The sequence below is a fragment of the Glandiceps talaboti genome, chromosome 2, assembly GCF_964340395.1.
Source record: "Glandiceps talaboti chromosome 2, keGlaTala1.1, whole genome shotgun sequence".
Lineage (NCBI taxonomy): Eukaryota > Metazoa > Hemichordata > Enteropneusta > Spengelidae > Glandiceps > Glandiceps talaboti.
Window position 1 is genome coordinate 30,802,158 of NC_135550.1, and position 12,630 is coordinate 30,814,787.

The window sequence follows — 12,630 nt, forward strand, 5'->3', positions numbered from 1 at the left end:
TGCAACGGAAGTCTAAACTTGAATTTCTTAGAACGTTCTGTTGTATTTAATGGGACGCTTTATTCTTTGGAAGACGTACTCATAAGTAATTTACTAAAAGTTTCCCTGACAGCTTGTTTGAAAATATATCATATTTAAAAATACATATTCCCGTCATTAATGAATAAAGGAATTGTCAACGAGGACACAACGCATACTTGTAACGGTAAATATGTGATATTTAAAAAAAATATGTTTAGTGTATCGCTATAGAAAATACTAATTTGACACAACTGACTAGTACTTGAAAAATATGACGACGGTGACGACAAATTGGAACCACCGCCGTACGTATCTTTTGGCAGGACTGGAGAACACTGGTTAGGGCCTAACGTATCTGTTTTGTCAGACAAATCATGATTATAGGGTTGCGAATGGTAGAATTCAGCTCTTAGCCAGTATCAAATTATTTAATCACATTCTTAGAAGTAACCTGAGTCACCTGTGAAGGTTGGATCGCCTTTTGTTTGTAACACATTTTACATATGATAAATAGCAAGACTAAATTATTTTAAAAATAATTTTTAAAAATATCTTCTTTCTAGTCAGTTTCGATCGGTTAGAAAAAAGAAGCCAAAAAAATGCCACGAGGGTTACACTTTCAGAAAATTTTCTTACCAGTCTGTTCCCCCCCCCCCCCCGAAAAAAGTCAGGTTCACGGGAAACAAAGAGAAGTACTAGTGACAATATTACGTGGAACTGCCAGTGGGTTAGAGACGAAACATCACGTCGTATTTGAGATTTTGGCAAATTTATAAACAGAACGTACGAGCATTACGTCAAACTACCCGGCACTGCACTGTACTGTACTGCACTGTACTGTACTGTAAACTCACAAATCACATAGGTTATACACGAGGTCGTGTGAATAACAAAGTCACCAACCTTTACGTTAATCTCATGTATTCATAACGTCTTGTATAGCTCTAGGATTAATAAAGGGTTGGCAACCTTTACCATGCAGGTTTTTAAAACATTTTTATTTCATTCGAACAACGCATATAAATGTGGGGTTTTTTTTGCATTCTGAGCTTCACATCACACAAAACATATTCCAATTAAATTTTAAAAAATGACAGAAACTGCATCATACCGATGTGTCGCCAGTGTATGCTTTGTTGTGATTTTATATAATTTAAGTACATCTTTAGGGAATCTAAGTTTTATTTCAGAGCAATATTGCGCTAATTATGAGCAAACCAAACACTCACAATTGATCGACTTGTTTTACAAAGTTGCTAATAAACCTGCGCATGCTTGCATGTATGTAGGCAAGCAGGTACGGCAGACAGACAGACAGACAGACAGACAGACAGACTGACTGACTGACTGACTGACAGACAGATTGACCGGCTGTCAGTCAGGCAGACGGACAAACATACATTCACACAGCCAGCCAGGCAACCAGCCACCCATCCAGACTGGCTGGCAGATAGACAGACAGACAGACAGACAGACAGACAGACAGACAGACAGACAGACAGACAGCCACCCAGCCAGCCAGCCAGACTGGCGGACAGACAGGCAGACAGACAGACAGACAGACAGACAGACAGACATACATACATACATACAGACAAACAGACAGACAGACAGACAGACAGACAGACAGACTGGCGGGCTGGCAGAAAGACACATATACACAGACCAAAGGTATATACACTTGTTGTAGGCATGCATGGTACATGTATGTGCTACTTAATCACTTTTTAAAGAGTCATGGAAATCGTTTTTACAATACATGTGAGTCCACATTTTCAAAACAAATGCATTTTGGTATGGCTCATATATACAGCGCCACAAATTTTGGAATAACGAACCGTGATAAATCATCATCATCTTCATGAATAGGAATTAGCATAGTCCCTCTTTGGGCCTCCTAAAGCCATGTGGGATCCATATGTCATATTGTCTGCAGTGACAATGATGGCACACTACAGTATACGTAATTACAGTCATAATTTGTCAGTTCGTCTGGAAATTTGACGTTTTCTTCTGAGTGCCACTCCTGGTCCGTAATGTTCAGTAGGCCTTGCCAATGGACCATGAGGTTAATTCCATCTGTTTCCAGTGCCCAATGGTATACATTTCCTAACTTGCCACAGTCAGTAAATTTGCGTGACCAGTGACCACGGTTGTAAAAATTGGCGACAGATTTATACGATGATTTGACTCTTCGTTGAAGTTTACCTTCAAACAAAATTGTAGGTAGATTTACCGTTTGAAATACTGTGTGAGGTATTTCATGGTAATCAATCCCATTATGCCTCTACTCCCTTGAAATGTTGAGGATGATCTTATTTTTCTTTCAATGAAAATGTTCATTTTCTGTCAAATGCGTGGTTAGGATTCGTCCCTTCATTCATTCAAATATCCACTCCCCAATACCGTTCTCACTGCTTATATTTTGACATAACCATTACTCTTCGGAGAGTGATTTCGAGGCTATCTTCTATCCCCTTGTTTCTTTTCCTATAGAGCTGTATGGAAAACCCTGCCTCGTCCAGAAAAATAGTGAATGTCGTAAACAAGGAAATATGAACAGAACCAGATTTTTTTTATTGTAAATGTTTTCCATTTTATTAGTTCTCAAAAAGTCATTTTGATTGATAATGTGTGTATACGATGTCTTAATTCATACTTTAACCACTTCGAATGCTTGGTTTATAGGCCCTAATGAGTTCAGTCATTTACAGCGGTTGGCACGGTCCAAATACATAGAATTTAATGTAATATTTCAAATGTTGCATAACGTCACACACACACCCATTGCCATACTCATCAATCATTACATCATGTAAATTCAGACCGTTATTATACTCAATGAGTTTGCTACTGATCACGTACATTCATATCATTGCAACTTAACATAATGACCCATTAATATTTTTTACAAGTTCCACATTCCCCCTATTTCATTCGCGTTATACTCTATACACTGTGATGTATGTATACACTCAGAGTCTTCAACAAATTGTGGCGCAATAAGTCAAGTCTTTGTTCTCTGGTCAATCATTATCTCTAATAGAGCGTTATTGTGTATCTATGGGATTATCTGAAATAAATCAAATTTGTCAAAAAAGTGAAGTATGAGGTAATAATTCGTTTTAATATTACTCTTCTACCATATCGTCGTGAAAGTCCCCAGACTTCAAGTTGTGTGTATGTACAATTCAATTATGTAATGATCCAAAGTCGAAATGTGACAATGTAAAATGGTTCTAATAGTCATTCGCTGGCAGATTGCCACCACATTACATTACATTAACTTCAAGTGGAAGCTCAAAGTCTGTACGCGTCGTCGTCGAACCATCCCTTATTTTGTATCCGTGTGGGCCCTATGTGTAATAATATAGACTTCAGACTGAGTAATTATTTCGTCGAAAATTTGCCTAGCCATGATAATTTCTATTCATTCGGCTATGACGTATGGCGGATTCGTACCTCAATTGACGTCATGTAAGTTAAATAAGTCGTTCCAATGTTCGATAACTACCATAATCAGCGAGGCGGCTCCGTATACCAAGTCTCTTTCTAATTAACAGTTTTTGTTTGAAATACAACTCTATTCTCTCACAGAAACTTTTTGCCAAGTAAGATCGCAGAGGTTTTTAGGTACGACATAATTTGTTAAATTGATATCAACAGTGAATTTTATTTAATTATACAGTTTCTATCCTGTCTTTACTTGTCGACCTTGGTGTAAGAACAATGATTGTTGTTGTTGACATTTTCTTTTTGGTGTGTTCGCAGTTTTTAGACTGAGCCAGAAATGGACAAAGACGTCTTGTTATCAAACCAATATCCTTTACTCGATCAACTTGAAAAAATACAAGAAAACAGACAAACAGTTCAGTACTCGTTACCGTCCACTGATATTTCTCACACCACGTCACCGCTTATCAAAGAACAACTAAAACGTACAATTCACACCAAAAGGACAATTCAGGGACTGCCAAAACTAACGACAGATAGTATCACACGTCAAGTCTGTGAGGTGAGTAACACCGAGAAGAGTGAGAATTAACACCCGTACGCTCTCAGAGAGCACATGTTACTTACAGTCCGAACCAAATGTGAAACTGCATATTTCCATTTAGCTTCCATAATAGCGAGTAACTTCTCAAAATAAAAGCGGATGTGTAATTGTTTGAATCAAAGAAGTTCTTTGTACCTTATTACATATTGTTCTAACCGTCAAGCCCCTTTTACGGCAACGCTAGTTCACCTTCCCTCAGAGGAAAATACTCTGACTTGAGAGACTGGTCGTTCTACGATTAGCATTAAATCAACTGAGGCGGTACTTTGATAAAGAAATGGGATCAGCAAAATCTATTTGTTAATTGGACGAAACATTTGAAAAATACAATTACCATTGGTGTCAGGTGTTGTGCAATATGTTCACATTCAGGTATGAATCCCCACTCCCCAATCTTCACTTTCATATAGATAGGGTCATTTTGTTATTCGAATTTCATACATACACAGGTGTCCATCATTAAAGGATAGGTAAACAGTGATTGTAAAATGCCCGTATGGCAGAGCTTTGTGTATAAATCAACCTAACAGCCAGGTGTACAGCCTGTCAGCCAGTTTTTCTTAGTGATAAACGAATTTTTACACAGTTGACAATGCATAGCGTTGTTTAGTCATTTGGTTCTCTGTCGCTCTGTTTGATTGGACTTTGTAACGTACAGGTGATGAACCAAGGCAACGATGACGGACAAAAGGAGACCGATATCAAAAGAGTCAGAAGGGAGCGGAATCGGTTAGCAGCTGCAAAATCTCGTTATAAGAGAAAAGAACAAAGTGAACATCTTTCAACGGTTAGTTTAAATACCTCATTTGAAATGTACCCATGTGTGCTTTAAATTTATTATCTTCTCGTTTATAATATCAATGGAACATATAATGTATGTCATGAATGCACTTCTTACAGAGCGCCATATAATGAAACATAGTGTTCGTTGGAACTATTTTATATACTTTAAGTTTAAAGCGTAAGTTTCATATCTTTCAAACATGTATATTGTAACCTTTCCCTGTGTCGTATAACTTTATATCTCGTTGCTCTGCTGTATATTAAATGTCTGTACAATCTATTTTTTTGTAGTCATAAATTGAAATAAATATTTCTCGGGTTCCAACGACTATCATTATGAATTTGGCTTGCAAGAAGTCAGTGTTCACTGCTGGGAAAGTTTTGATAGTGCATCATATCCAACGATTTGTCTTCAAGTAGGCGTTTACAAAAGACTTCAGTTTAATAACGAGTCTGCATAACGGTCGGAAGCTGAGAGGTGTGTGTCCATCCTGTGCTTACGAAGATCAAAATATTAACATAAGAAAAGAAAAAGACCCATTCATACAGGGCATACCACATTCTATGATAATGGTTAACGTCCTTTCTCTTCTATATTCAATTTTAGGAAGTGGCAAAACTTGAGGAGGGGAATTTCAAACTCAGAGACGAAATACGAAAACTGGACAGGGAAAAAAATCGACTATCGTTGATGCTAGGGGTTCACGAGCTCAAGTGTCCAATTCGTGGAACTCCATTGACAAGACAAGAGTCATGGGGCTCTGCATGACGTTTTCTTTTCAACACAAGGTTAATATACAAAACACTTATTGCCGTATGACGCGACCTACTCTTTGCTCACATTTGTATATGAGTTGAAAGAAGAAGAAATAAGATAAAGGCGACACTTTACACTCACAAGTCATACGTTTTCACGTGTTGTGTAACGATTGGTAGTCACCTTGCATAGCCAATGACTCATTATGTAACTTATTGACGATCCCGTGTTCATGATGTTATTATTTATAAAAATTTATACATATATGGACTGGTTTAAGACATTTCCCACTATACATTCAGAAAAACCCGACATTTTTATATTTATATTTTAAAAATTTGTCATAGTACTCTAGTTCAAAACAAAATTTGTGTGGATTTACATTTTAGACGATTTAATATTCAATTTTAGAAATTCATTTTGTTGACCGAAAATATTATTTTGTATCATTATTATATCATCTTACACATTCTAGTCGCTTAGATTATTATTAATTAAAGACAAGTTAAAATATCTTGTGACTTTATACGATTTTTTTTCTTCATCGCTTTCTAAGTCAATCATATGAAACTCATATGAAACAGTTGGTACTTTATAAGACTTTCTCTTACACATGGCGTAGTGATGAAGGCCTGTTGTTTAAAAAAAATCACCAATCTTTAAATTTGTAACATTTCATTAATTGAGATCAGATATGACGGTGCTGACAATCAAACTAAGCATTAGTTATAAATCATTACTGAAAAATATATCTCATAATGATCATATACTCGTCAAGTAGCATTTGAGGACATTCTATGAACTACTATGTACTGTGTGTCATCGTGGAATTCTCACAGGGGATTGTGACTTCGAAGACATATAGGAAAGTAACTTGGGGATGCCATGGAAAGGAATTGGGGAATGCAAACGTAGTTAGTTTTGTTATGGTTGTTTTAAGTACGTTGTAAACTATTTATGGATTACTATCTAACATGCCTATGTCACGTGATTGTTGTCTTGTAAACTTGAATGATGCAATGAAGTACGGCTGCTGAGACGACAAATCGAAAGACGAAACTTCACTCGGTTTTGCAATCTTGCAATGTACAAACGACGAACTATCAGCTTACATTTACTCCACTTGTCTTTAGTTAGACTTCAAGTCTTTTCCTCCAATATGTGTCAGTACACACTACATATAAATTTGGTTCAATTTTTATTTAATCACTGGGCCATTAAAATGAAAAAGAACCACGAGTGGGTGACAATTAAATCTCGACCTGCTTAAAAGTATTGTTCAATCGATGTGTTCCATTTAGGTTCATACCATTTTTATATCAGATTTACAATGTGTTAAACGTTCCCATGAAGCGACATACTGACACACAGTATACTACACCTCACTATGGTATTTTTATTCAACGAGTCAACGAGTGTTAAAAACGGTTGCTGACCATAAAACGAAATAGTTTATCTGGATTGTCTGAGCCATGTTATAGTCCTTAGTTACAACAAATAAATTGCATATTTATTGCACAGGACATGTACACACAGACATATTGGTATATGGACAGCAACGTGACCTACATACACAGTGTGAAAGAGTTACGTGACTTCGTGAAAACATGATTGGGAAATTCACAACAATTTTGTTTGGTAAATGTCACTATAATAGCAGTATCGATCGTAATTTCAAATTGTATGTAAAGTTCTACATCTACATTAACCTTTCTTTCTGAAAAATTAAAGTCTTCATGGAACACATAGTCCCGGCAACATACGTCGTCCATAATGAACACCTTCTGAACTGACACTTTAAAAGTGAAAATATTGCAAAACAATAATTGTTGTACCATACATTATGTTACATACATTAGATTCTTAAACAATATGACATTGTTTTGGCATATTAGACCTCTAAAGAAGATTCACGTTTACCGTAAAGTGAATGCAAAATAAGATAGTAACTGGTACTATTCACTTACATAATGTTGGTGTGTTCTTTATCAACGCTATAATAGGGCCGTTTAGCCCACTTGTCATATCCAAACTCTATCTTAGCCATTCTAAATCGATGGTCCCTAAATGGTACCAGACAGTAATATGTGTGGTTGTTAAATTTAATAGTTTAGTTTCAGTGTGTAAACCATAAGTTTAGTAATGCATTCATGTTACTAAGATTACATAAACAAGCATAAAATGGTACCTCGAGACTGCTGACCATGAAAGTCAAGTTAACATCTAAAAATACCAACAGAACGATCACATTTGGTAGATGAACAATTCAATATTACTAGTAATAATAGTTATGCACAAATCGGCTAATATAGTTTCAGCACATATGCCTATCATTCGGTCTAACTCAATAAGGATGATCCTTTTTTTCATGTAAAATAATGGGTCCGTCTATAAAAGATCTGGGGGGGGGGGATACGTATTTGTGTGTACATGTTGTATTGGCGATGCTTTAAATTCGTATTCAAAGTTTTAACAGTCAGGATGTATTTGAAATGGCCATTAATAGTCAGAAGGAAACTTCGAACCATATGTTTTATTAACGTCTCAATATCAGTGATAAACGATAGTTTTATCTTATACATGCTTGTGGTATGATCATCTTACCAGAAGTGACGCTCTTATTTTCTAATCCTTTCATAGAGACCACAAGAGTTTTGTCAGATTCATGAAATATAGGGGTGGTCGGATAATGAGAAACAGAAATGAATAAGACAACCCTAACCAATGACAATACCGTTCGCTCGTTGTCCATGTTCTGTCCCACACAAAAAACACACACATACACACAGACAGATATACATACATACATACATACATACATACATACATACATACATACATACATACATACATACATACACACACACATACATACATACATACATATATACATACACACACACAGGTACACATAGTTACACACGCACATACACACACAGTTACAGACACACAGGCAAAGACACATAATCACAAATCTAACGTGTACAACATGTGTTAACCTCTTTCCTCTTGAAATCATTTGAAGTGTGAAGAAAACGTGTCCGTCACATGGTTACTCTTGCAATGGCGAAAGTACGCATTCAACCCGCTGTCATGTAGTATTATTGCTAAACCAATTGCAGAGCGTTGTGTCTGTGATTTATGACGAATAAATAACGTCTATCTAAACCACTGTGATTAATATACAGTCCATTCTTAGGGAACATATGTGCACGTATAAGTGATCACACAATATGTCAGAACAAAACATTTCGAGGCTAATAAAAAAAAGAAAAGAAACCAAACCGTTTTCTATTTCTTTGTACATTTTATAAGTACTACTAACAGCTTATGATGTAACATATATTTACCTTTTGGTTTCGACTGACTATACAAGGACTTTCAATTCTACTTTTCTATTTGTACATTATAAAATTATAAAATTACAAGACAAGTTTTTATTACTTGATTACAAATAAAGCTGCCAAATAGATAAACATGACAATGTCATCTTATATCGAATACCACTGATCTGTTTATGAATTTGCTAATGTTTGTCAATTGTTGAATTATCATCTATGCTAAAACAGTTTACATCAGAAACATATTGCTTTACTTCTGTATCATGTTGGGTAGCAGCACAGTATAATTTGAACAGATGAGTAATTTGTTAAACAATTTTGATGGTTTGCAATATCCTAAATGCACACTATTGTACTTTTGATTAATTATCCGAAGGTCATAAATTGTCAGTTTATTGACGTATCCAAGGAATCAAATAGTTTAAATAGATAAAAGAACCCATTAAGGAAAAAAATGGAGAAGTGCTCAAGCGAAACAGATAATGGAATATAGAAACGGAAACCCGGTGGTAAGATTTTATTAGAACCAGGTATAAATAATTGTTTACAGAAGTACGACGGTTACATAGGTGTAATGCGTAATGGCAATATGTAAACTAAGCATTATCTTGATACCATGCAGCTGAAACGGTGACCTGAACTTATTTGCAATCCGATGTTTAGATCAGTTTTGCTTGGTCCATTGTTATATCTGTCCACCCCTAGAAACTCTCCGAACAATTATCAGTCCAATCCACGCAGTAATGCGTTGAAAATTTCTTACCAAAAATCATATTTTTACCGAGGCTCAGAACAGCTCTTTTAACAAGGATTTTGAGTTGAAAGCTTTTGACCAAGATCATATTACAAGTACCTCTGGTATTTGGATGATCAAATAGTCAATCTTATTTCGACACATTCAAAAACATTCTAATCAAATGGAAGAATTAGCTCTGCCTCTGTGACACATTTGTGACCAAAAGTAACTTCATATGGCGGTCATTTTAGTTCAATCAACTTCATAACTAGACACTGTATATGTCCCTGCCAAGGATCAAGGTAATTGGTCAGGCAGGCTTTTACTCTAGTTTGAACACACCCACCCACCCTTCCACCCCCGCACAAACGCTCATGCACGCATACATACATACATACATACATACATACATACATACATACATACATACATACATACATACATACATACATACATACATACGTACGTACGTACGTACGTACGTACGTACGTACGTACATACATACATACATACATACATACATACATACATACATACATACATACATACATACATACATACATACATACATACATACATACATACATACATACATACATACATACATACACACTAGATAAGGATATCATAAAATATATTAATCATAATGCTAATTATGCAAATTATGCAAATTAGTACCAACAGCTTGTACTCGTGAAATAAACCTTTATCAAGTAGTGTGTCAATCAACCAAGTCACTGATATATTGACAAAACAACAGATATGTAAATTTGGATAATTAATACGCACGAATTTCGCTAAAAAAAATAAAAGTTCCCAGCCATAAATACGCAGAATATTTGTACAGTATTTCATTTCATTTGATGCAGTAGTTTCGTAAATTATGGTGATATTGAGAAAATGTTATTAATATGAACAAATGTCGCCCAAGAAGTGATTAACATATGAGTTGCTATGTTTATATAGAATATATGGCAAGTATGAAAGTCATTTAATTTTAGTCAAATCTTACAAATAAACTTAAGGAAACAACAAATTTCTTAACATGATATGAAAATAAGTATGATAGACAGACAGACAGACAGACAGACAGACAGACAGACAGACAGACAGACATGCAGGCATACAGACAGACAGACAGACAGACAGACAGACCTCAAAGACCCCAAACATAAGCATTCCACCGCATAAAGGTAAATGCACCTGCTAACGACAGAACACAGAAACAGGGATACAGGGATTTATAAATATAACATTGGTGATATACCACAAGAGATTACCCCATTCCAAACATAACTGCATATTTGACGATTACAGTCTACAACTAAACGTCAAATGTCTGACAACGCCTAGCATGATCAAACAATTCTAAGAAATCACACTTTAAATAAATTTCGTAGAATAATATAAATATGTAACGCTTTTACATCCATTACCAGGGGAAATTCCTAAGCCCAAAAAATCCACCTAACTCAAAAAGGTTGTAAATCTTTTACAAGGAAGAACAGTAGGACAGTGACCAAATACATGGGGAATTATTCCAACCAACTTCCTTGTTGTATAGGAGGAAGTTTCGAAATATTGTTGGACAGAAATAACTTAACATGAAAATAATCAAATTTGAACTGTGAGCTGAGCTGTATATATTCTACATGTTGACTATTAGTACCTGTTTTTCACCGATGGTGATTTGTTGTACACGGTGTGGACAGGAAGGTTGGTCAAGAACTTGTTCATTCTAATTCCCTTTTCTTGAGAGTTGAATACATTTTCTAAGGTAAGAGGGTATACGGGATATACAATATGGCAAATGATGACAAACTTTTAGCAATACTTTGCAAATCATTTCTTTCTTAAAAGTTAAATATACTATTGTTGGTTTCAGCTTTTTATTTGTTGAACTTAACTCAACATTTTCCAGAAATATTCCTCCAAACGAAAACACCACCACCACCACCACCTTTGCTTTCCTCGATGTCTGAACAATGCGAAAAACATCCATAATTTACACTTCTACAGAATACCAAGGGACAACGCTCTTAAGAAACAGTACTATGAGGTGATGATACCCCCAATTTGAGCGAGGGCGCTGTATTCTCAATTTCCTGTTTGTAGTCTGCAATGGCCTATTCCTGACATCTTGCTTTACGTTTGTGTGATCCCTCGTATGTTTGTTTTCTATGTATAGCAATAATTTTCTATGCCTATGAATTCGTTTATACAAGTAAGTTGAACATTGCGTGTCTCCCTTTACTCTCTCCGAAACTTAATACGACTAATGTGGAATGTCCATACCCTCATTTTCAAAGAATACCTTTGAAGATATAGTGAATGGGCGGCTTATGAATGGCTAAACGTTTCACACAGTGTTTAGATATATCTTCCTGATGCTCAGTTGATGGCATCATGGACATTCGTTGTTTATGACACCATGTCAAAGTGAAGGGATTTATGTATTTTGGAATATGTCACATATGATTTTTTCTTCGGGTTTACAAAGTTGAGTCATTGGGTTTTTTTCAGGAAAATGTAGATAAATCATTGACAAGTGTGTGTATAGCGATGCTGAATGAAATATATACACTAACATACACAACTATCATGAACACTTGCAATCGACTAAATAGTAATTTTTCAATACATTTAACACCACACCTGTAAATTTATCGAAAATGTTATCATTACACTTCCGAATCGCAGGAATTCACTCTCACTTGAGTATCGCACTGTCTTCGGCTATAACTGTTCGATTGACTACGTCGAGATTCTTATGGGGTGAGATTCCCGCCAAATTTATAGATATATTTAATTGACACAATTATTTCTTTATTTATTCACTTCTTTATTTTAAAATAATATTAATGTATTTACTTTATTGGCAAATTTATTTATTTTATTATAATTCTTTCTTTATTTATTCACTTATTTATTTTA

The 12,630-nt window shown here is 35.4% G+C and overlaps 1 protein-coding gene across 1 annotated transcript; it reads left to right on the plus strand.

The window, feature by feature from the left end:
* The first annotated feature begins 3,811 nt into the window (after positions 1-3,811).
* LOC144446569 (cyclic AMP-dependent transcription factor ATF-3-like) lies at positions 3,812-5,630 on the plus strand. The gene is made up of 3 exons (XM_078136367.1): positions 3,812-4,036; positions 4,737-4,865; positions 5,469-5,630. The coding sequence occupies exons 1-3, from the start codon at positions 3,812-3,814 to the stop codon at positions 5,628-5,630; spliced, it is 516 nt and encodes a 171-aa protein (XP_077992493.1).
* Positions 5,631-12,630: the final 7,000 nt, after the last annotated feature.

Excerpts from the sequence above, each read along its gene's own strand:
- LOC144446569 (XM_078136367.1), top strand. The coding sequence starts at position 3,812 with ATGGACAAAGACGTCTTGTTATCAAACCAATATCCTTTACTCGATCAA. Across the intron at positions 4,037-4,736 it reads TCACACGTCAAGTCTGTGAG|GTGATGAACCAAGGCAACGA; the intron begins GTGAGTAACACC and ends TGTAACGTACAG. Across the intron at positions 4,866-5,468 it reads AAAGTGAACATCTTTCAACG|GAAGTGGCAAAACTTGAGGA; the intron begins GTTAGTTTAAAT and ends ATTCAATTTTAG.